The sequence below is a fragment of the Mesoplodon bidens genome (genome assembly GCF_964165515.1).
Source record: "Mesoplodon bidens genome assembly, chromosome: 1".
NCBI classification, from domain to species: Eukaryota; Metazoa; Chordata; class Mammalia; order Artiodactyla; family Ziphiidae; genus Mesoplodon; species Mesoplodon bidens.
Window position 1 is genome coordinate 47,552,445 of NC_138176.1, and position 26,344 is coordinate 47,578,788.

At 44.9% G+C, this 26,344-nt stretch overlaps 1 protein-coding gene across 1 annotated transcript in view; it reads left to right on the plus strand.

The window, feature by feature from the left end:
- Nucleotides 1-26,344, plus strand: part of ALOX5 (arachidonate 5-lipoxygenase) — a 57,742-nt gene that overhangs the window by 14,721 nt on the left and 16,677 nt on the right. Inside the window, exons 4-5 of the mRNA XM_081253617.1 lie at nt 14,540-14,662; nt 24,690-24,796. Coding sequence (XP_081109743.1) covers nt 14,540-14,662; nt 24,690-24,796 — 230 coding nt within the window. The remainder of the gene's footprint in view (nt 1-14,539; nt 14,663-24,689; nt 24,797-26,344) is intronic.

Here is a 26,344-nt window from a genome sequence, read left to right on the forward strand (position 1 = left end):
AGCTAAAACTATAAAACTTTGAAGAAAACATGGGTAAATCTTCATGACCCTGAATTTGGCAAAGGATTTTTATATATGACCATGAAAGCATAAGCAACAAAAGAAACACAGATAAATGGATGTCATCAAATTTTAAAACTTCTATGCTTCAAGGACACCACCAAGAAAGTGAAAGAATAACCCACAGAATGGGAAAAAATATTTGCAAATCATGTATCTGATACGGGACTTGGATCCAGTACATAAAGAACTCTTACAACTTAATGATAAAAGATAAATAACCCAATTTAAAAATGGGCAAGGACCTGTATTGATATTTTTCCAAGGAAGATATACAAATGACCAATAAGCACATGAAAAGATGCTTGACATCATTATTCATCATGGAAATGCAGATCAGCACCACAGTGAGATACCACTTCACACTCACGAGGATGGCTACAATCAAAAAGGCAAATAATAACAACGTGAGGATGTGGAGAAGTCAGAACCCTCATACACTGCTGGTGGGAATGTAAAATGGAACAGCTGCTTTGGAAAACAGTCTGATAGTTCCTCAATCTGTTAAACACAGAGTAACCATATGATCCAGCAATTCCATACCTAGGCATATACCCAAGAGAAATGAAAACATATGTTCACACAAATATACCTGTGCATGAATATTTATAGCATCATTATCCATAATAGCCAAAAGGTGAATACAACCCAAATGTTCATGAACTGATGAATGTCAGTGGTATATCTATATAATGGAATATATTTTGGCCATAAAGAGGAATGAATAAACACTTCTCCAGAGGAAATATATAAATGGCTAATAAGCACATGCAAAGATGCTCAAAACCATTAGTCATCAAGAAAATGCAAATTGAAAGCACAATGAGATACCACTTCACACACACTAGGATGGCTGGAATTAAAAAGACAGATAGGGGCTTCCCTGGTGGCACAGTGGTTGAGAGTCCACCTGGCGATGCAGGGGACACGGGTTCGTGCCCCAGTCCGGGAAGATCCCACGTGCTGCGGAGCGGCTGGGCCCGTGAGCCATGGCCACTGAGCCTGCGGGTCCGGAGCCTGTGCTCTGCAATGGGAGAGGCCACAGCAGTGAGAGTCCCACGTACCGCAAAAAAAAAAAAAAAAAAAAAAAGACAGATAATAACAAGTGCTGTGAAGCATGTGGAAAAACTGGAGCCCTCATATATTGCTGGTGCAATGTAAAATGATGCAGCCACTTTGGAAAACAGCTTAGCACTTCTACCTCTAGGTACTTAACACAAAACTAATGAAATCATATTTCTACACACACAAAAACACTTATACACAAATATTTATAATAACACTATTCATGATACTCCCAAAGTAGAAACAACCTATATTCTGTTAATTGATGAATGGATAAATAAAATGCTGTATATCCATGCATTGGAATATTATTTGGCATTGAACTATGGATACATGCTAAAGTATAGATGAACCTCAAAAACATTATAATAAATGAAAAGGTCATATACAAAAGGCTACGTGTTGTATGATTCTGTTTATATGAAATGTCCAGAAGAGGCAAGTCTGTGGACACACATTAGTAGATTAGTGGTTGCCTAGAGCTGAAAGTTGGGGGTGGGACATGGGGAATGACCATTAATGGGTACAGAGTTTCTTTTGGGGTGAACATATTCCAAAATTAGATTATGATGATGGTTGCTCAACTCTGTAAATATGCTACGAACCTCATAATTGGATACTTTTAAGGGATGAATTTTATTGTATGTAAATTATATCTCAATATAACTGTTTTTAAAAATAATACATGAGCAAGAGTGCACAACTGGAAAGTGGTGGTCAGTGGGCTGTATCCAGCCTATAAATGTGTTTAATGGATCATTGTGGAATTCTGAGTAAACAGGGCTCTTATTCTCTAGGTTTCCCCAGTCCAACTCCAGTCTATCATCTATATCAAGTCTTCTTTCATTTCCTACTTTGGCCCCTGGAGACATTTGAGTTTGAGACTCCTTCCAAGGGAAGGAACAGTCAGCATGGTTAACTGGGCAGGGGCGGGGGTGGGGGGGTGCTTTTGGAGAGTGATGACTGTTACACTTTTCACATATTCCTCTATGGTTCAAATTCTTAAAAGGAATATGTAATATGTCAGTTTTTTTTTCAATCCAATAAAGCAAGAGAAGGGGAATAATGTAGAAGCAGAATAATGTAGAAGCAGAAAAAAATACCTGTAATCCATCCATTTTCACTTTTATTTCTTTGGGATTATATTGTATACATGACTTGACAGCCTCCTTTTTTTTCCCTTAGAAGTATAGCAGAATCATTTCCCCGTATTTAAAAAATCTCATCCCAAACATTATTCTAGTTTTTATATAATATTTCATTATATGGATGCACCATACTTTACTTAAACACCAACCTGACTGGACATTTAGGAGGTTTTAAATTTTTTATTCTTATAAACAATGTGAAAATCTTTCCTTTTTGTGTGTATTATTATTTCCTCAGGACAGATACCCAGAAATGAAATTACTAAGTCAAATAGTAGAAGTTATTAGTACATATAGACAAATTTCTCTTCAAAAATCTTTAACCATTTTTCATCATCAGTGTGTAGATACCTATTTCACTAATCCTTGCTGTAGCTGGGTGGTATCTTCTATTTTTTTAACTTTTGTAATTTGTAAATACATCTCTTTTCTCTTAGCCCCTTATTCTTTCCCCCTTTCATGGACCCACTGCTGTCCAGTGGTTGAGAAATCCCCACTGAGACCACTGATTGCTCCAGTCTCAAAATTATCTTTAGCTCTAGCCCCCTTTCCTTCAAAAACTTACATTTCCATGAAACAGAATGGAAAATGAGAAACAGGGCCATACACACATGGATACTTGATATATTACAGAGGCTCCGACAATGAGTAGTGTGGGACTATTGGGAATCTATACAGAACAGAGAGAGAAAAGTGGAGGAAGAGAAAAAGGAGAAGAAATTGGACTCTACATCATATCATTCAGAAAACTCATTGTTGGGTTGAATAGACTTAAATGTTAAAGGCAAAACTATAAAACTTTTAAACTATAGAAGATTCTTCTTCATGACCTCAAGGAAAAAAGATTTTTCAAACAAGACTCAAAATGTACTAACCATAGAGGAAAAGAATAAACTCACCTATCTCAAAGTGAGGAACTTCAGTTCACTACAAGACACCACAAAGAGAGTGAGGAGAAAGTTCACAGAGTGATGGACAAGAATTATTATTTATCATGTACCAAGGACCCCTACAAACCTACAAGAAGAGCATTGTTAATTCAGTAGAAAAATGGACACTTCAGTCACTGCACAAAATATAAGCAGCAAGTATATGAAAAGGTGCTCAACCTCATTTGTTATCAGAGGAATCAAAAGTAAGATCACAATGAGCTACTGCTACTACTGCTGCACACACACACACACACACACACATAGACACACAGGCAAAACTGAAACAACTTGACAATACCCAAGTGTTAAAGAAGGTATGAAGGGATGGGAAGGCTCATACACTGCTGACAGGGATGTAAATTGAAACAACCTCTGTAGAACACAGTTTTGCAATATTTGGTGAAATTGAAGCTACATTATAATCTTTGACTCAGAAATTCTACTCCTGGATCTAAATCCAGGTGTGCAGGTGCACCTGGATACAAGTACACAGATGGTCACAACAGTATTATTTATGAGAGCCAAAAAAATGGAAACCACCCAATGTCCATCAGCAGTAGAACAAATAAATAAATTGTGATAACTCTACCCTGCAAGGAAGAGCAGTGAACTGTTGGTACCCAGAGCAACATGAACAAACCTCACTAACACAGTGCTAAAGAATAGAAACCAGACACATGTCTGGCCAATCCGTGAGGTTTGAAATTATATTGCTTAGAGAAAGTTGTATAGCAGTGGAACAATAAACAATAGCAGGAAATGATTATCACAAAATCAAGGTGATCCGGGAGGCTGAGTGGGCAGTGGGTGCTGAGGCTACTAGCAATGTTCTGATTCTTGATCTGGATGTTGCTTATACAGATGTTTTGTGCATTTTTCTGCATATGTGAGTGTGTGTGTGCATATATACACATACATACATATATTTATATATTCTTTGCCAAAATAAAATTTTTTAATGAAATTTTTATGATTTTTAGTACCGGGTATGGAAGAATAATCTGCTAATACAGTGCATAATGTTAAGGGTCTATGAATTTGCAATTTGTTGTAGAATATTTGTGAGTAAGCCTCTCAGCTCAGGCACCATATGATGTGCTTTGAGACTTTTGTACTTGGTGCAGTGCACAAGGCATTGTCCAAGAACTATGCACCACCCATTCCCATCCTAAAGGGTTGGTGTTCATATGCCCCTTCCACAGCTTCCCTCCCCACTTCAACCACCCAGGGAAAGCCCCTACAGTGAGCACTCCACGTGCTTCTGGCCTTGTGGAAGGAGAGAGTCCTAGACTGTGGCGAGTTAAACAGCTTCCAGAGAATCAGGCCAGTTTGTGTCCTGTTAAGAGAGTGGACAGCAAATCTTATCAGTTCCACACTAATTCAGACTAAGATGTTAATGACTGATAAATCAGTTTTACAGGCAGTTTGTCTTAACCCAGTATTTTCCAAAGTGTGCACTGGAGCAACTGGTCCCAAAACTTTCTCCCCAGAAGAAGGTCCCATGGTAAAAAAAGTTTGGGAAACTGTTTATCACATCCCCCTTCTAGAGGTTCACAATGCACATAAGCATTGAGGATTCTGAGAAGTTCTGGGGTAATGGACCCTGGTTAATTTTTTTTTTTTTTGCTGTACGCGGGCCTCTCACTGTTGTGGCCTCTCTCATTGTGGAGCACAGGCTCCGGACACGCAGGCTCAGCATCCATGGCTCACAGGCCTAGCCGCTCCACGGCATGTGGGATCTTCCTGGACCAGGGCACAAACCCGTGTCCCCTGCATTGGCAGGTGGACTTTCAACCACTGTGCCATGAGGGAAGCCCTCTTTTTTTTTTTTTAATTTTTTTTTAACCCAGTGTGTCCCAAGAGAATTTGACGTACGACTCTTAACATCGTGCAGAACGATTGCTCCATGCAGCACCCTTTGAGAAACACCCCTTCCCCAGGGAGAGGTGGATTCAGTGGTGTGTTGGTTTTACAGAGATGGGGCTCTGGCAGGGTGTAGGGAATGAGGCAGAAGGTTTTCTGGTGAGAGAGTCTGCCCCTTTCTTAGATCTAATCATCTGTTTCTTCCTCCTTCTACTCATCTGTCCTTTTCAGACCTCCTCCTTTGCTTCCGTTCAGGAAACACTGAACTTTGCACCGTCTGCATATTCTTACAGTTCCTCTTTCATATAAACTCACAGGCTTCCAGATTAGAGTTTGGAAGTAAAGTAACAACTAAGAATAATCTCCAGTATGTCAAAAGCTGGCAAGTCCAGCTGGCTCTTGTCACTCAATCAGCCAGGCAGGGACATGGAGAATCCCACACAGGTCATAACCCAGCATCCATGTTCTCTCACTATGACTGCATATACCTGCGTGGTACACACACACACACACACACACACACACACAGCAGAATGTGTTTTCATCTAATCTACATCATTTAATCTAATCATTCTGTGACTTGCTTTTTTTCCAGTGGTCATTCTGTTTTAAAGAGCAGCCAGTTGACACAGATAGGTGTCATCCATTCATTTTAGCTTCTGTGTAGTGCACCACCATGTAAGTAAACCACTGTGTTCACCCACTCCCCTGCTGCTGGATGTGTGGGTGGTCTTTAATTTCTGGCTGTTGCAAGACACACCACAATAAGCTTCCACATATGTCTTGTCTCCTGGTGCTCTCTTGAATGAGTTATTCTAGGGAACATCCCTAAGAGTAGACACCAAAGTTTGCAGACCACGTGTTAAGTTTTCTAAATATTGCCGACTGTTTTCCAAAGGGATTCTGCCAATTTTCACCCTAAGAGCTGTTCCTGAGTTGCTGTTTCCCTACATCACTGACCCACTTTGCACTTTGACACATTTTCATTCTTGTCAATCTAATGTGTGTGCAATAGTACATCATTGTTTCCCTTGTCATTAAGTTGTCACATATTTCTTGCTTTATGTGAAAGTACCATAACTTATTCAACCATTCTCCTATTGATGGACATTCAGCTTGTTTTCCATTTGTATATTGATTTGGTTTCGGTGCCTGATGAACATAGATGCAAAAATCCTCAACAAAATACTGGCAAACAGAATCCAACAGCACATGAAAAGGATCACACACCATGATCAAGTGGGGTTTATCCCAGGAATTCAAGGATTCTTCAATATATGCAAATCAATCAATGTGATACACCATATTAACAAACTGAAGGAGAAAAACCATATGATCATCTCAATAGATGCAGAAAAAGCTTTCAACAAAATTCAACACCCATTTATGATAAAAACCCTCCAGAAAGTAGACATAGAGGGAACTTACCTCAACATAATAAAGGCCATATATGACAAACCCACAGCCAACATTATTCTCAGTGGTGAAAAACTGAAACCATTTCCACTAAGATCAGGTACAAGACAAGGTTGCCCACTCTCACCACTATTATTCAACATAGTTTTGGAAGTTTTAGCCACAGCAATCAGAGAAGAAAAAGAAATAAAAGGAATCCAAATAAGAAAAGAAGAAGTAAAACTGTCACTGTTTGCAGATGACATGATTCTATACATAAAGGATCCTAAAGATGCTACCAGAAAACTACTGGAGCTAATCAATGAATCTAGTAAAGTAGCAGGATGCAAAATTAATGCACAGAAATCTCTTGCATTCCTATACACAAATGATGAAAAATCTGAAAGAGAAATTAAGGAAACACTCCCATTTACCATTGCAACAAAAAGAATAAAATACCTAGGAATAAACCTACCTAGGGAGACAAAAGACCTGTATGCAGAAAACTATAAGATACTGATGAAAGAAATTAAAGATGATACAAACAGATGGAGAGATATACCATGTTCTTGGATTGGAAGAATCAACATTGTGAAAATGACTATACTACCCAAAGCAATCTACAGAGTCAGTGCAATCCCTATCAAACTACCAAAGGCATTTTTCACAGAACTAGAACAAAAAATTTCACAATTTGTATGGAAACACAAAAGACACCAAATAACTAAAGCAATCTTGAGAAAGAAAAATGGAGCTGGAGGAATCAGGCTCCCTGACTTTAGACTATATTACAAAGCTACAATAATCAAGACAGTATGGTACTGGCACAAAAACAGAAATATAGATCAATGGAACAGGATAGAAAACCCAGAGTTAAACCTGCACATATGGTCACCTTATCTTTGATAAAGGAGACAAGAATATACAATTCTTCAATTGTATACAATACAATTCAGCCTCTTCAATAAGTGGTGCTGGGAAAACTGGGCAGTTACATGTAAAAGAATGAAATTAGAACACTCCCTAACACTATACACAAAAATAAACTCAAAATGGATTAAAGACCTAAACGTAAGGCCAGACACTACAAAACTCTTAGAGGAAAACATAGGCAGAACACTGTATGACATAAATCACAACAAGATCCTTTTTGACCCACCTCCCAGAGAAATGGAAATAAAGACAAAAATAAACAAATGGGACCTATGAAAGTTAAAAGCATTTGCACAGCAAGGGAAACCGTAAACAGGACGAAAAGACAACCCTCAGAATGGGAGAAAATATTTGCAAGCGAAACAACTGACAAAGGATTAATCTGCAAAATATACAAGCAGCTCATGTAGCTCAATATCAAAAAAACAACCCAATCCAAAAATGGGCAGAAGATCTAAATAGACATTTCTCCAAAGAAGATATACAGATTGCCAACAAACACATGAAAGAATGCTCAACATCATTAATCATTAGAGAAATGCACATCAAAACTACAATGAGGTATCACCTCACTCCAGTCAGAATGGCCATCCTCAAAAAATCTACAAACAATAAATGCTGGAGAGGGTGTGGAGAAAAGGGAGCCCTCTTGGACTGTTGGTGGGAATGTAAATTGATACAGCCACTATGGAGAACAGTATGGAGGTTCCTTAAAAAACTAAAAATAGAACTACCATAGGACCCAGCAATCCCACTGCTGGGCATATACCCTGAGAAAACCATAATTCAAAAAGAGTCATGTACCACAATGTTCATTGCAGCTCTATTTACAATAGCCAGCACATGGAAGCAACCTAAGTGTCCATCGACAGATGAATGGATAAAGAAGATGTGGCACATATATACAATGGAATATTACTCAGCCATAGAAAGAAATGAAATTGAGTTATTTGTAGTGAGGTGGATGGACCTAGACACTGTCATACAGAGTGAAGTAAGTCAGAAAGAAAAACAAATACTGTATGCTAACACATATATATGGAATCTAAAAAAAATTAAAAATGGTTTCTGAAGAACCTAGGGGCAGGACAGGAATAAAGACACAGATGTAGAGAATGGACTTGAGGACATGGGGAGGGGGAAGGGTAAGCTGGGATGAAGTGAGAGAGTGGCATGGACACATATACACTACCAAATGTAAAATCGATAGCTAGTGGGAAGCAGCCACCTAGCACAGGGAGATCAGCTCGGTGCTTTGTGTCCACCTAGAGGGGTGGTATAGGGAGGGTGAGAGGGAGGGAGACGCAAGAGGGAAGAGATATGGGGATATATGTATATGTATAGCTGATTCACTTTGTTATAAAGCAGAAACTAACAGACATTTGTAAAGCAATTATACTCCAATAAAGATGTTTAAAAAAAAAAAAAAGAATGACCAAATTCTCTTCCCAAAACTTTACAGTAATTTTCAATCCCACCAATAGTATGTAAAAATATACTATAACCCATACATTCACTAATACCTGATAACATCAATCTTTAAAATTTTTAACAATCCAGGAATCCTTAAGTAAAAGCCGCTGCTGTCTTAATCTGCATACCCCTGACCACTAATAACTTTAGCCTCTGCATTGCCTATTTATGTGCTTTATTTTTCTGTGGGTTTATTATTAATCTAAAGCAGCTCTTTATATATTAAGATTGTATCCCTTTGTTATATGTATAGTGTGTATCATTTGTCTTCAGTTGCTTTTGTCACAGGTTTTAGCTTTTAACTTTCTTAATATATATATTCTTTTCCTTTCTAACTTTTCGGTTTCCTGCTTTGCTTAAGAAGGCCATCCCCACCCCAGTGTTACATAAATTCTCATATTTTTGTCTAATATTTTTATAATTTTATTTTTAACTTTAGGCTTTTAATTCATTGGCTATGTATTTTTATACATGATGTGAAGTGGGGGTCAAATGTCCCTGGTATCATTTATTACATAATATTTCTTCCTGCTGCTTTGGGATGACACCCACAGCGCATGGAGCTGGCGTGGTGACCCCGTGCATGGGCTCTGCAGCTGGTGTTGGGCTCAGCTCCCACTTAACTGCCACACTCTGTCCTGTGAAAGTTGTGTAATCTCTTTGTGCCTCAATTCCCCCATCTGTAAAATGGGGGAAATAATAGTACCACTTCCTAGGGATTTTGGAAAGAATTAAATAGGTTACACCATGAAAACACATAGACTAATATTTGACACATAAAAAGCACTGGATAAATATTAGCTAGTTTTATATTATATTCACATATTTTCTTGGGTCTGTTTTTCTACTCCATGGCCCAGTGCCATCTTTTGGTTATCAGAACTTTCTAATAAATGTGAACCGGCATTATGTTATCTTACTGTTCTTTTTAAAGTTTTTCATGATGAGAATCGCTTTGAATTACACGTGTGTCCTGTAGTGGCATTTTAATAATGTTTCATCTTTCCACCCATTTAGATCTTGTGTGATGTCCTTCAATAGAATTTCTACTTTTTCTTCATGAAGTTCTTTCACCTTTCTGGTCACTTTATACCAAGGGAAACTATAGCTTTTGCCATTCTAAGTAGGGTGTTTTTCCGTTTTGCCAATGAATATTGCTGGGATAAAGATAATTACTCATTATTTAATATTTACTTTGTATTGACACCTTACTAAATTATTTTATTGTCTCTTTTTTTAAATTTATTTATTTATTTATTTATGGCTGTGTTGGGTCTTGGTTGCTGCGTGCGGGCTTTCTCTAGTTGTGGCGAGCAGGTGTTACTCCTCGTTACGGTGTGGGGGCTTCTCTTGTTGCGGAGCACGGGCTCTAGGCACACAGGCTTCAGTAGTTGTGACACGCGGGCTCTAGAGTGCAGGCTCAGTAGTTGTGGTGCACGGGCCCAGCTGCTCCACGGTATGTGGGATCCTCCTGGACCAGGGCTCGAACCCGTGTCCCCTGCATTAGCAGGCAGATTCCCAACCACCGTGCCACCAGGGAAGTACAATATTGTCTCTATTTTTAAGTGAGTCTTTTTAATTGCCCAGTTATTTGATCGTATTATGTAAATGATGATACTTTTGTCTCTTAGTTTACATTATTACATCACTGATAATTTTTTCTTATTGCCAAAACAAAGTAACAGTAGCAAGGATGAACATCCTTTCTGGGTCTTGATTTTTGAGAAAATGCCTTTGATATTTGTATTTGTTCAATATATTTGCTATTGTTTTCTAATAAACACTCTTTACTATATTTAGGAACTTCTTGGTTCATTCTAATGTCATTTTTGTTTGGCTGAACTTGTTCAATTAATATATGAAAGGGTGTGTAATATGTGCAGGTAATATAATGTCTGAGTCCATACTTGATATAAGAGGCTTAAATGATTATCTTAAAAAAGTCTGTAAACACCTTACACTATCTCCCCATTTTCAGTATGGCAAATGAGAAACCTAGTGATAGTTTGGTTATTTTCCTTTTCCCAGAAGCTTGTGAGTTTGTGGAACCATCTCTCCTCTCTCTCTTTCCCTTTCTTCCTCCCCACTCCTTCTCCACAGCATTCTCCTCTTTGACATTTTACAATTTAATCAGTATATATCTAGGAATGTCTTTTTTTTCTTTCTTTCTTTTTCTGCCTAGGATTTACTCAGAAAATTGAGGTCCCTTCAGCTTAAGGAAGTTTTTCTCCTATTTCTTTGGTTTTTACTTCTCCATGTATCCCTGTCTCTCCTCTGGAACTCTCTCTGCACATCAAATCTTCTGTATCTGGTTTTCATGTCTCCTATGTTTTCTTCCATGACTTCCACTTCTTTGTGTATTTTACATTTCCTTCCATTTGTCGCAGAGCAGTGTCTGGCACATAACAGGCACTCAATAATTAGTTATTGAATGAACAGATTTTGTCTTCCAGGAGACCAATCAGATCTCACAGTGACTATTACTCTTTTTTTCCATTTTTCTATGGAATATTCAATTCCGAAATCATGTTTTGTGGTTGCAGAAAGTCTTTTTAGATTCTACTTGCATCTCCTTAAGAATTCTCTCCCTCTCTCTCTCCCTCTCTCTCTCCCTCTCTCTCTCTCTCTCTCTTTAAAATTAAATGTCTTTTCTGCTTCTTCCTTCCTTCCTTCTGCCTGGTTGTTCAATTTGGTCTTCCCAATGGAGTATGATTTTTTTCTTTGCCTATTTATCTGTGGGTATGAAGGCCTTTGGCCCTTGGGCAGATCCGCCTGTCAGGCCTCTCAGGCAACAATGCCTGCAGTGAAAGGAACATACATGTTGGTTTCAGGTGCCAGTAGTAAACTAGCTGGCAAACTGTGCTGTCTCCATGCAGTGAGAGGCCATTGTCTCCTGACCTCCTGAGGTGGGGCACTTTGGAGGCTGGGGGTCAACAGGAAGGTGGGGTCTTGAGGAAATGTGCTCCAAGTAAATTCTACCCTTAAGAAAACGTGAATGCATTTGCTGGCCCATCTCTCCTCACTGGGTTCAGTGCTTCCATACTGAAAAAATCCAGCTCTACTCAGCTCTTCAAATTAATTAGAGCCATACTTCCCAGTGGCTAGGAAAAGATGGTTAGGAATATTTAAATTGATTTGACCAACAGTAATTAAGTAATCGACAGTTAATACCAGTGGGGCTACCAGATGACTGCCTCAATTTTACACATATATTGGAGATCCTTAAATCATTTTCTAAAACAAAGGGGAAAAAGTCAATAAATTAGTTGACATTTGTGCATTCATCCACATTTTTACCCTGGTTAATGTTAATCCAGCATTGGTGTTAACACAGACAACAAAAATAGAAGGTATTTTTTAATGTCTAGGAAAAGAGAACGTTGTTAGTAAACTAACAGCGAGAAATGTAGGTTCTATACAACAGAAGACACTTTTCAAAATGCATTTTGAGTGATCATATGAGTGATCATATCCAGTTCCTGTTCACCTCTAATGATACTAATGAGAGGCTTACTGGGCCAACAGGATACCTCAAAAAACATTGTGGAATTTTTGTGACAGTAAAAGTACAAGATGATATTAAAGGGCCTTAAGACTTTTAAAAAATAATTATTAGAGTATAGTTGATTTACAATGTTGCGTTAGTTTCAGGTGTACAGCAAAGTGAATCAGTGATACATATACCTATATCCACTCCTTTTTTTTTTTTAGATTCTTTTCCCAAATAGGCCAGTACAGAGTACTGAGTAGAGTTCCCTGTGCTATACAGCAGGTTCTTATTAGTTATATATTTTATATATAATAGTGTGTTTATGTCGATCCCAATCTCCCAACTTATCCCTCCCCCCCATCCCCTGGTAACCAACCATAAGTTTGTTTTCTATATCCATGACTCTACTTCTGTTTGTAAATAAGTTCATTTGTACCTTTTTTTTTAGATTCCACGTATAAGCGCCATCATATATTTGTCTTTCTGTGTCTGACTTATTTCACTCAGTATGACAATCTCTAGGTCCATCCATGTTGCTGCAAATGGCACTATTTTGTTCTTTTTATGGCTGAGTAATATTCCATTGTATGGATGGACCGCATCTTCTTTATCCATTCTTCTGTTGTTGGACATTCAGGTTGCTTCCATGTCCTAAGACTTTTTAATGACCTAAACTCTCAGTGTTTTACTTCCCTCTTATAAGAGAGATTAGATTAAAAAGGAATACGAGCTTCCCTGGTGGCGCAGTGGTTGAGAGTCCGCCTGCCGCTGCAGGGGACACAGGTTCGTGCCCCGGTCTGGGAACATCCCACATGCCGCAGAGAGGCTAGGCCCATGAGCCATGGCCGCTGAGCCTGCGAGTCCGGAGCCTGTGCTCTGCAACGGGAGAGGCCACAGCAGAGAGAGGCCCGCGTACCGCGCAAAAAAAAAAAAAAAGAGGAAAACAAATGGAAAAGCTGAAATCCCAGAATGTAAATTTTGGTTTTTAAACAAATGTAAGATCATTTAAATAAATAAAAGATCATTCTCCCCACCCTAAAAGAAACTAACAGATTTTTGGTTTGGTTTGGTTTGGTTTGGTTTTTCAATAAACGAAAAGAAAAGTAAAATTTAAAAAAACAAACTTAAATGCCCAGTGCTACAGGATAAATTTTAAGGACACCAGGCTCTAAAAATTTTGGCGGGATAGAGTGCACGGCCTGTCTTTGAGGGGAGCTGTTTTTTTTTTTCTTTTTTTAATTTATCTGTTTTATTTATTTATTTTTGGCTGCATTGGGTCTTCTTTGCTGCGTGCAGGCTTTCTCTAGTTGTGGCGAGCGGGGGCCACTCTTCTTTGCGGTGCACGGGCTTCTCCATTGCAGTGGCTTCTCTTGTTGCGGAGCACAGACTCTAGGCATGCGGCCTTCAGTAGTTGTGGCACGTGGGCTCAGTAGTTGTGTCTCGCGGACTCTAGAGCGCAGGCTCAGTAGTTGCAGTGCACGGGCTTAGTTGCTCTGTGGCATGTGGGATCTTCCCGGACCAGGGCTCGAACACGTGTCTCCTGCATTGGCAGGCGGATTCTTAACCACTCTGCCACCGGGGAAGTCCCGGGGAGCTGTTTTGATTATAACAATCTCTGAACCTGCTATTGGCATCAGTCTGTGCCCAGAGGTCCTCACCCAACCTCCCTGCTGACTTGTGCCCCCTTTGGGAAGGCATGACCGCTGTCCCCTTTCCCTCGACCACCACACACAATACAGGGTTGATGACCAAGCTGGTAGGATGTTGGATGTCTAGATCAAGTGTGATGGGGCAACCTTAACCACCTCCACCTCCAGTGACCAGCAAGGCAGCTCTGTGCTGGGGAGACATCGCCCTTGAATGTCACCTCAAATAAATGAGGTCTTCTGATGCTCTCTGTACACACTGGTATGCACCTACCATTCACCACCCCTCTGCTGTAAGCCCAGCTTCAGGTTTCGGGAACCTCAGGCTTCCCACTGTGAGACTCAGGGCACAGCAAAGTGGGGGGACACCAGACCTTGGGAGGCATCCCAGTACCTCGCGAGGCACACGCTCAGCTAAAACATGGTGACCTTATGGGCACATCCTCAGACCACACAGGCAGCCTTCAGCCTGAGGGGCCAGCCCAAAAGCTAGACATTTAACCAAGTTTTCTTCTCCTTCCTTTTCACACTCAGATGGATGGAGTGGAACCCTGGCTTCCCCTTGAGTATCGATGCCAAATGCCACAAGGATTTACCCCGAGATATCCAGTTCGATAGTGAGAAGGGAGTAGACTTTGTTCTGAACTACTCCAAAGCGTAAGTGTTCAAGAGCTCGAGGATGCTGGGCAGCCCTCCAGCGGCTGGGGCCGGAGATGGAACCCTCATTCCTCCCCTTGTGGTGGCCTTGGGCTGGGGGATCAGTTCAGCCGAGCAACTCTTCCCAAATCGTTTGAATATATCTCGGCAATAGCATGGATCCTTAATGCACAATCAAATCACAGGGAAACCTGTATCTAAACAAATTTACAGGCTGTAGGACTCCAGACACCAAACAGCTGTTTTCAGCCTAGAGTGGAGGTCTTTACTTGGAGTGCCCCATCCTCATCCACAGCTCATCTCCCCTTGGGCCAGTTCAAGGGTAGACAGTGTCCAGGCTGTCACCCAGCTGGCAGGGCATTGCAGTCATAATGACCAGCATGCCTGTGCTGATCACTTACAAGCATCCCCGTTCGTCTTTCACTACAACCCCACGAGGCAGGCATAGATCGTATCCCCATTCTGCAGTTGAGGAATATGTGGGATAAGGAAGTACAATACCTTGCCCAGTAGCCCCTGCGAATAAACAGCAGAGATCTGAGTTCTGTGCTCCTCCTTGGCAGCTGAATTATTACACGGTTTTCAAAGACTCCCTGGGTGCTCATTACCAACATGGAGCGCCAGCCCTACCTCAGGGCTAGTGGAGGGGCATTTGAATCTGTACTCGGATACTTTAGGGAATTCTCACAATCATGCAAATTTGGAAAACCCTAAATCTGTGGTCATGCAACCTGACCAAGCCTTGGACGGCCCTGAGGAGATTCAGCACCCCCTACCACCAGGGGGTGGAGAGTCTCCCAGGGTGGGCCCTGGCCTTGGGTTGGCATAACCAGGAGGCAGACAGGTAGAGAAGCACTAACCCAGTTAGCTCCTGTGGCAGCATTTGCTTAGTTGCATAGCTGCTCCAGTCAAGAAATTGCCTCATTTGGTCGAACTTCTGTAAAGAAAGGGTGGGAAACCACACCCTCAGGCCTTCCTCTTTGGAGCATTTGAGAAAAACCCTACACACGCACACACACACACACACACACACACACAGCCTCACAATCAGACTCCGCACGGGGAATCCCTTCACATCACACAGACTGGGATGCATTTGTCTCCCTGAGGCTGCATCTCCATGGGAGGGAGGAAGTAATAAGGGCCTGACACTTAATAAGCCTCTACTAAGTGCCAGGCTGTAGGTGTGGGTGCTTTCTATATAGAATTGTCTGTTGTAACCTTCACAGCAACCCCAGGAAATAGGTACTGTTTTTAACCATCTCCAGGTAAGTAAACAGAGTCTCTGCCAGGTCCAGGTCAAGGAATTTGCCTAAGGTCATTTTGGCAGGAATGGGCAAAACTAGGATTTGAATCCAGGTCTGTTGGGGTTCAAAACTGGGGATTTTCTTCCCTGCTACTATTGAGATCAAATGGAGAATAAAATTAAAACCAAACCACTAGATTAGTAATGCAGCGGTACCCAACATCTGGCTCCCTGAAACATCAGGGCAATCATATGTCTCATTTCCTACCCAGGGGTTAGCGTGATTGAGTGAAAGCCTTGTGGCTTTAGGAGAGCAGAGCCCAGACCAGGATGACACAAGAAGGACAGAAGGCCCTTGTAAAAGGGGCAGTTTGGAGAGAAAATGATAATGATAGAGAGGCAGCAAGGTCAGAGGAGATGATACTGCTTTGGGGGAGTAGTGCTCCCTCTGCTTAGTAATGGCGGGGGAGTGGATGGATGGATGGATGGATGGTGAGTGGAGGGATGGATAGTGGATGGTGGATGGAGGGATGGTGGAGTGAAAGCCAGGCTGTGCCTTTCTTATGTCTGCTCAGTGTTCCTTAGGTCATTGTCATCTTTTATCTCAGGATCCCAGCACGGCAGCTGCCACAGGATAGGTGCTCAGTAAACTCTGTCAAAATGAATTGAGTGTGGCCTTTGTGGCCACCTCACAGGCCCTCACTTCACACGCACACACACACAATCACACACTTACCTTTTCCTTCTCATGTATCCCCATCATAGCCAACAGCATCCTAGATCAGTGGTTCTCAGTCCTGACTGTGCATTTAATATTAAGACTCCATGCCACCTCGCCGCAGCCAGGCTGTTAAGCCAGCATTTGCAGCACAGGCATGAGTATATTTTAAAAGCTCCTTGGGGGATTCTAATGCGCAACCAGGATTGAAACCACTGGCCTTGATGCCTCCCTTGGCCTTATCCTCCATCCAGGTGAATGTGGGATCATGTCCATCCCCTGGGTCTCAGTGTGCATGTCCTCCTTTCTCAGCTCCGCTATGTCTCTCCAGAATGTTCAGGAATGTTCTTCTACCTGCTTCCCCAGGCTCCATCCCACACAGAAATTGGAAGTTCATTCTCAAGTACATGTATAGTTTGTTGGAGGCTCCTTCTACAAAGCATATATAATTCTTTGACTCCCCTACCTAAAATCCTTCAGTGATTACCCCAACTACAGGGGTCTCTGCCCAGCCTTCTCTCTTGCCCCCAGATGCACAGGACACCCTAGCCATGTATGTCCAGAGCTGGGGGTCTTTGTGTCCCCTTGTCTTTGCCTCACTGTTTTCTCTGCCTCAAATGCTCTTTTTCCCTTCTTTGCCTGGCCAAGTCCAACTCATCATTTTTCAGGACTGGAGTAAGGTGCCCCTTCTCCCAGAAGCTCCTAGAAGCCCCAGGTCTGAGGGAGGCTTTCTCCCCTATGCTGCCCAGTATGGGCCACACAGGCCACCATCTCTCCAGCAATACCATAGCCCATCTTTCTCCACATCTTTCATGTTACTTGTCCCCTTGAGCTGCAACATATTTGGCAGGACCAGAGCAAAGAAATCCTGAGATGGACCCTCAGCCCCACCTGGCACAGCCCAGCTGGGGTGGTCAGCTGAGCACCAGCTCTGTTGGCACAGTGAACCAAGGACCATGAGGTCCTAAGAAGAAGAGAAGAGACACAGCCTCTGCATTTGAGGAGGATGCAGCCTGAGTCAAGGGGACTGGGCCTCAGGGAAGCAGTTCAGAGGGACCCCCCCCCGCCCCGGAAGATGAGGGATTCATGGGAGAGGGCTCTGGGCCAGTGGAAGGTGAGCCTAAGGAAGCTGGTGAACTTCTCTGAGCCTTGGTGTCTTCATCTAAAAAATGAGACCATAGCTCCCACTCCAGGCTGCTGTGAGAATATTAAGGAACCACATATGTCAACCCTGCACAGAGAAGGTTCTCCCTAAAGACAGCATTCGTCTTCATTCATTCCTAGTAATGAGGTCAGGCCAGCCAGGACCCACTTCTCCATCATCACCTGCTGAGCACCTGCTCCCTCAGATCGACCCCTGCCCTCAAGGGCTCTTAGAGGGACCCTTCCTCTGTTTGGTGTTATCTCATTATGGGGTCCAGGAAGGCTTCACAGCAGAAGGACACCTAGCCTGGCCTTGCAGCTAACCAGATGGTTGGAAGCCTGGAGAAGGAGGACTTAGGATGCTCTGGCAGAGGGAGCATCACATGTGGAGATTGGGTGTGGCTGGGCCTACTCACACAACCAAGTGGGTGGTGAAATTTCATGTTGTCATCAAAGGAAGAGCAGCTTATTTGTTTAATCACCACTCACCGTTTGCAGCCTGGAGCTTTGATTTCAGGAGGTTGCCGGGACTGGTAAGGGAACATTCTCTTCAAAGGAAATTGAGAAAGAGAGCTTCCTTCCCAGTAGAGGAGAACAGTGCAGAAATGTGACTGAGTTCGGGAGAGGTGACCAGACCAGCGTGCTTGGGTCCTCACCCACCGGACATTTCCCATCAGATGAGATCGGGGTGGGGGGCAGCTCCTTGGAGGGGCATCCTTCTCCTTGGTGTCTGGATTTGCAGTGTTGGATGAGAAACAGGGAGAGGTGAGGGAAATCAAAGCCACATTGTAGAAGCTTGACCTGGCAGTCTTTGAGGGTCAGATGAGCGAGCCCAGCAGTGGGGAAGAACAAAGACAGGGAACGGGAGAGTAGGGAGGACTTCGGGATGTGGTATGGATGTCCCGGGATCCAGTTGAAATTCAGGTCAAAATGGGGAGAGGCTAAGGGGAGAACCCAAGGCACCCTTGACATTGTGCATCTGGCTTATAGGCAGAGTGGGGTGGTCATCAGAAAGGAAAGCTGGACAAGAAGTCGTGAGGAGGAAGAGGAGTGCAGTCTGGGGGCATGTTGATGTTCAGGGCCCTGTCCGGCCTCTGATAGTGAGGCCAAGGGTAGAGTGGGATGGGTAGGCCCGGGGCTAAGCAGAGAGGCTTCAGGGAGCATTGAGGCCAAGCAAGGTTGGGAGCCCTGCAAGGGACGGGGGAGAGGGAGTCGAGGGCCAGATAGAGGATTTGTCGGGGGACAGGGAGAAGAGTGTGGTCTGAAGGCAATAGCTCTTCCCACCCCTGCTCCAGCCCCACAGCCCAGTCACCCACTGCTTGCGTGAAGTCAGACAAAATTACATGTATGGGAGCTCTTTGAAAGGAGCTGGTGGCATAGAGAAGGAAAGAGCAGGGCCCCAAGATGAAGAGCAGGAAGCTGGAGAGAAAAGATGGGCTTCCTTGCCCATGATGAGGGCTGGGGTGAGGCCCTCTGAGGCTGGGTGAGAGCAAGAGAGGGAGCGATGATGGCACGGGAGCAGGGAAGCCAAGGGAGCTTGTTCTCTTGACTTTGGAAGCCAAAGCCAGGAGTTTTGCAGGAAGAAGTCCCCACACCCTCCTACTGTCACCCCAGCTCAGAAACAAGTAGGCTCCACATCACCAAAGCACTCAGAAAATAGGATTCTCCCCTTTAACTTCACGAATGCTACCCAAATCCTTGGATCTCCTTGGTAATTGTTAAAGTCATCTCTTCCTTGTTCTAACCGATCCCTGTATGTCTGTATATCAGCCCTATTTACCTATGCTGAATTCTGTTATAGAATCAGAGATGTGTCCCATTGGAAAATAAATTTGTTGGGGAAAATGTAGGGGGCAAAAAATTCCCACCTAAAAGTTAGACAGACCTGGAAATTTTTACTTATATTTGCTAAAGTAGCAGTTTTTTGTTAAAAATAGAGCGTAAAATAAAGGTATAAGTTAACACAAATCATAAAGTAATATTTCCTTTAAAAAGGGTTTGTTTTATAGTTAAATTAATTTGGAAAACATTGCAACCTCTCCAGCAATGGTTTGAAAGTTATAGCTTGCATCAGAATCCCCTGGAGGGCCTGTTAAAATCCGGACTTAGATACCCACCCCTAGAGTTTCTGATTAAGGAAGGCTGAAGTGGGGCCTGAGAATCTGCATTTCTAATGATGTTCTGGGGGTGCTGATGCTGCTGGCCCACCAACCACACTCGGGGTAGCAAGGTTATACTTTGCTTTCCTGGGGGAAAAACCCTATTAATCTATTCAAAGTATAGCAACAAGTATCAACTCATCTCTAATTACCCTTTAAAAGCAAAAGGTCACCTTATTTAGAGCCTGGAGAGCAGCGATTGTTTCAGACTCTAGCTGCGCCATCTTGGGAGAGTTATTTAAGTTTTTTGACCCATTTCCTTCCTATAAAATGAGGCTTGTGCTGCCTAACTGCTAGTATTGTTATGAGATTTAAACGAACTCATGTAGGCAGTGCCGCTGCGGTGAAGCCTAGCACAGTGTAGACCTAGTATCTAGTATCTCCATTCTGGATGCTTGGGAGGGCTTTGTCCTCATTCCTGAGCCCAAGGAAGGAGACTGGCCAGGGAGCTACCTTCTCAAGCTCTGTTCCTGCCTGTTTGCTGGCTCTTCTGGGCTTCTTCCGTCCCCACGGGAGCTGGCCCAGAGGAGGCTGCCTGCTGCTTGTCCTTTGACAAATGCAAATTGAGCTCCTGGGGGTGGGGGCCTGAGATGAATCAAAAGTGGTCCCTTGGTCCCAGCTCCAAGAAGCTCACAGTCTAGTGGAGACCAAGCTATGGACAGCTCATCACGATAGTATGTGGTAGATATTCCTTTGGAAAAGAGCACTGGGAAAACTTGAGGCAGGGAGGAAGCTCTGAGGAGGCAGCATCAGAAAAAAGCTTTCTAAGAGAGAAGCCCAACCTGGGTCTTGAAGGATGCATAGGAGTTCACCACACTGATTGGAGGAGTGGAGGGGATGGCTTTCAGGGCGGTGAGAACTCCGTGATCGAGGAGGACCAGAGTGGGGGCCTGTGTAGGGAAGTGGGGCTGAGGCTGCCAGCGTAGAGAGTTGGGCAAGGATCCCAGCCTTTACTGGGGGTGGAGGGTGCAGGACCATGGGGGTTTGAAGCAGGGATGAAGTCCATGGGGGTCAGCATTTTAGTGTCAAGGAAAAAGGGGTTGGTTGTCAGATGCTTCAGCGAGATCAGGGGAGTTTAGAGCTGACTGTTTAGATACAGCCACTAGGATGTGACACACAGTGCCCTGGGTGAGAGCACTTAAGGAGGGCAGAGAGGAGAGGAAGTAAAGAGGAGCCAGACGCGAAGATTCTTAGGTGAACTGAGTGTGAAGGAAGAAAGGGATGAGTGAATGAAGCAGAAGGACCCCAGGAGGGAGAGGGCAAAGTTCTCTGCTGTGAACTTGTCCACTGGTCCCTCCAGAACACCACGGTTTAAGGCTGCAGACGTTAATATTAACAGTAAGTGGTAATCATGGTACTAGTCGCTAATATTTGTTGAACTCATTTTACAAATCAATGCTTTCTATATATCATGTCAGCCCTGTGAGGCAGGGACAATTATTGTACCCATTTCATGGATGAGGAAACTGAGGCACAGAAGGTTAGGGATTTGCCCAAGGCCATATGGCTGGGAAGAGATGGAGCTGGGATCTTTGGCCAGGCCCTTAACACTCTGTGCTGACCTGCATCCATCTCAGCTGCCCTCTCTGGCCTTGCATATGGACTCCCAGCCCCACCCAGGATTCTTGTGTCCAGATCCCAGCACAGGAGCTGGTGGCTCCTAGACCCCCTGGTCCGGCCCCCTAGTGGTCTGACAGGGAAACAGCACCCACCCTGTGCCTGGTGGCCCTTCTGCACTGAAGGTCCCTGATCCAACCCAGACCCAGGCCAGCGTTTACTGCGGAAAACTGAAACTCAGAGATGAGATCATCAGAGCCCTTCCCCCAGAACCTCCACCTTGGGACAGTTCCGTTTCCGCGCCACTTCTGCGTAACCAGCGAGTTTCCTCCAAGTCACCTGCTCCACCTGGAACAAGGCGGGCCCTCCTCAGTAAGCTTTGCCTCCCACCCCAAAGAGCAAAACCATGAACTGGGAAATGGAGAAGCTGTTAGAAGGAAAGGGGCAGGGGAAGCAGAGGAAACAGGAGCTCCCGCCTCTGCCGGTACAGGGCCAACAGCGGGTGCCCAGCCCAGGCCAGCAAGCGGCTCAGTATGCACTCCCGTCTGGCTGTGTCTTTACCCGGTTCTGTTGTTACCTGGCTGTGCCATTACCTGACCATGTTGTTACCTGGCTGTGTGACCTCAAATGAGCTAGGTGCCCTCGCTGGCCACAGGTTCCTCTTTGTGTGATAACAGATTTTCAAAGTCCCTAATATCCAGTTGTCTGTAAGTATGTAGCAATATTTTGCCTCTAGATGACTTTCATATATTTTCCTCTTAACTCCACTTCTTCCTGGATCTGTGGCTTCCTCTGAGTACTGCACACCCCACCCTGTGTTCGGTGCCAACCTTCTGTTTTGAGGTCAAAGAGACCCAGCCAGGGAGACCGTGACCCACATGGGACTGACTCACTCCCAGTTCCCCACAAGATGCCCTGGGGTCCAGGACCTCTTTCCCGGGCACCATCTGGTGCTGGGCCATCCTCAGGGCTGTGAGGATTGTACAGGCCTGCTGGGAAGGCCCCTCTTCTCCCAGAAATAAGTCCTTTTCCACACTCAGACATCAGAGGTCATTAGAGGTTTGGTCCTCCACCTTAGCAAGGATTTCTGTCCCAGGACACTCAGCTAACAAGGGAGGTGGAGGAGGAGGGTTGGGGTGCTGGGTAAGGAAAGAGGTAGCATGGCTGGTAGAAGCTCATCTGGGAGCACTCCCGGAGGCCAGCCTAGCAGTGATGAGGCCGCAACAAGCATGTGTGTAAAAAAGTGTGTATAAAAGCTCCTCCTTCCCCATGAGGGGCTGGGATAAAAGTAATGATGACACCAGACAGGATGATGCCAGCGTTCTTCTCCAGCTCTGAGGCACTGAGCACCTACTTTGTGCAGCCACCACGGCCCAGGCTGTGCTCCAGCACCTTCCAGGCCTCACAGCATCTCAATAACCCGCAAGCAGCTGGTTCCTCCAACTCACAGAGGGCATTCGCCTCCTGGACCCTCTCTCGAGCAGTGTGGGCTACCAGGTCCCCAGGCAGCCAGTACCGAGGAGAGAAGCATTTGCTAAATTGAGGCAGGGGAGTCTTCAGGCAGGTGTGTCATTTTCTGCATCAGGTGCCTTTCCCATGCCTGGCAGGGCCAGGAGGAGCCCCAGCATCTCCTGCTTGTCTGCAGAGTCCCCGTCTTTGGTCACTAGGACTTGCTGCCCTCACGTGTGCTCACAGGTGGCTCCCCTGCGATGCTGTCCTCTGTCCCCATCAGCCAGGTTCACTCCAGACAAAACACCCAAACCGCAGTCCTTTGATTCTGCTGAGACAGGGAAGGCGTGAGGAGGCTTCGGGATTCCCAAACCTTCCTGTGACACACTTAGCCCCCAGCCAGCCCACTGCCGCAGGAGTAAATGCAAAGGAGGGTGCTGGGCCCTCACCATTGGCGCTGCTTCCTGGGGGAGGCACCCTTGCGTGGGGGGAGGTGGGAAGCCCACTGGAGGAGCACCGGCAAGGTCCCCTGCCCCAAGCCCCTGACTACCCCTCTCAGTCAATGACAAGGTTGCCTGAGCCCTCCAGTACCTGGAGCCTGGGCCTCACGGAGCAACGCAGACCCGCCCTTGCCCTCCTGGTGCTTAGGCGGCAGGCAGGTTTTCGCATAAATGGGTTTGTACTTAATCTGCTATCAGTGCTGCGGAAGTAACATCACAAGGCCCAACCTGGTGTGGGGAAGGGGTGGCTTCGTGAGATCAAAGGAGGAGTGGGGTTCACTAGACAAGCCCTCCAGATACACTCACCCCATATGCTCAGGAGGAGAAGAAAGAGGGGCACAGGGCGTTCCAGAGGGAGGGAACCATGCATGCCAAGGCCTCCAAGTCAGGACATAAAAGAGACGGAGCCAGCGGGGAGGCCTGAACCCTGGAGGACTGGGCAGTGGGCACTGACGGTGGGGAGGAAACAGGGTGACTGCTCATCACTCTCAGCTGTGTGTGAGCCAGAGAGGGAAACTGAGGCAGAGGCTGTCACGATGAGCACTGGCCAGAATACCCACACCTCCATCCTGTGCCTTGCTTGGGTTATGTAGGAAAGCCTGAGAAGCCTCTTCCCGCCTTTTCCACCTTTCCCAGACCCATCCCACACCCACCTCCTCCAGGAAGTCCCCGGGGTTGCTCAGGCCACTCAGATCCCTCTCCTTATTGCCTGCAGCCTGCATTTTGAATTTAGCAAGTTCCTGTCCTGGGTTACTTTGCTTCCCTGTGTAATGAGTATTTGGAAACTATGTTCTCCTGAGCACCAGGCAAAGAGCCAAGGTTAGGCAGAAAGTAAGTAAGGGTTAAGTTCCACTAAACTGCTTATCTCCTCAAATCCAGGAGACTTGGGGGAGCAGCTACATAGGAGATAACGGCGCTCTGTCCCTGGAAGCTTGCATCAATTTGGGGCAGCAAAAAGTTTGATGAATGAATGAAGGAAGGCACAGACCAGAGCCCGTGTGAATGGGAAGAGAGCACTGTAGACTGCTGTCGAGGGCAGGCGACTGGTCTCTTTCTTAGGGGGAATGCAGAAGGAAGAGCATGGGCATGGGTGCCAGTTTCTGTCCTGGTTTCCACAAGGCCAATCAGCTGCCCCCTTGGAGCTGTCCTGGGTTCAAGTCCCCTAGAGGACCCATGAGACCAGGGTGCGAAGGGGCTTGGCAGGGGGCAGGTGAGGCCAGAGTGTGCAGGGGCGCCGCCGTGTCTCGGTCTGCAGGATGGAGAACCTGTTCATCAACCGCTTCATGCACATGTTCCAGTCTTCCTGGAGCGACTTCTCTGACTTTGAGAAAATCTTCTGCAGGATCGGCAACACTATTTCTGGTGAGTGTGCTTTTGGGGGCTCTCATGGTGCTGAGGAGACTTGCCTGGGCGTGGGAAAGGGCTGCTCCACCCACTGCAGCACGAGGCCTCCCTGTCCCCCAGGCCAGCACTGCCTGCACCCACACAGCACGCTCCACTGGGGATCACCCTCATGGCCAGAGGTTTCTCCCCCTTTGATGTCCAGTGTTGAGCACCCTCAACCTCATTTCATCATCGAAAGTCTCATAAATGTCAACACTTTTTCTTTAAATAAATCAATCATTTATGATGCTTCTGAACAGAAAAAAGGCAGGAGTTAGCTTGTTTTTTAAGCATTTACATGAAAGCAACAGTGGGTTCCTTTGGACTAGGATGTGTTTGGTAGAGCAGTAGCATCATAACTGCCAGGGATGGCACAGGAAGGACCACACAGCAACAGAAAGATTAGGAAACATTAAGGAAACAAGCAAGGGGGAAAACTGCCTTCACAAACTCCTCCCCAGGATGCCCCCCACTCCCCTCCTTCTCCCTCATCCTAGGGCCCCTGCTTCCTGGGCACAAGGACCTGGGTTCTTTTTTTTTTTTTTTTTCAATAGGTACAGTGTTGTACAGCAGACCTCTAGAACGTACTCATCTTGCTTAAGTGAAACTTCACGGCATGGATTAGTAACTCCCCACAACCCCTCCCTAGCAACCACCACACTGTGCTTCTCTTTGATTCTATTGAGCTTGACTAATTCAGATGCTTCATATAAGTGGAACCATGCAGTACTTGTCCTTCTGTGACTGGTTTATTTCACTTAGCATCATGTCCTCCAGGTTCATCCATGCTGTCACATATTGTGAATGTCTATCTTTTTAAAGGCTGAATAGTATTCCATTGTATGTATACACCACGTTTTCTTTATTCATCCCTCTGTAGATGAGCATTTAGGTGGTTTCCACATCTTGGCTGTTATGAATTGTGCTGCAAGGAACATGGGGATGCAGATATCTTTTCAAGATCCTGATTTCAATTCTTTGGGTTAAATACCCAGAAGTGGGATTGCTGGATCATGTGGAAGTTCTATTTTTTTTTTTTTTTTTTTTTTTTGCGGTACGCGGGCCTCTCACTGTTGTGGCCTCTCCCGTTGCGGAGCACAGGCTCCGGATGTGCAGGCTCAGTGGCCATGGCTCATGGGCCTAGCCGCTCCGCAGCATGTGGGATCTTCCCGGACCGGGGCACGAACCCGTGTCCCCTGCATCGGCAGGCGGACTCTCAACCACTGCGCCACCAGGGAAGCCCCAAGGCAGTTCTATTTTTAACTTTTCGAGGAAACTCCACACTGTCTTCCATAGCAGCTGTGCATCCTGAATTCCCACCAACTGTGCACAAGGGCTCCAACTTCTCCATGGCCTCACCAACACTTGTCTTTTTTTTTTAATAATAGAATCCTGACAGGTGTGAGGTGCTATCTCACTGTGGTTTTGATTTGCATTTCACTGGTGACTAGTGATGTTGAGCATTCTTTCCTATACCTGCTGGCCATCTGTATGTCTTCTTCAGAGAAATGTCTGTTCAAATCCTTT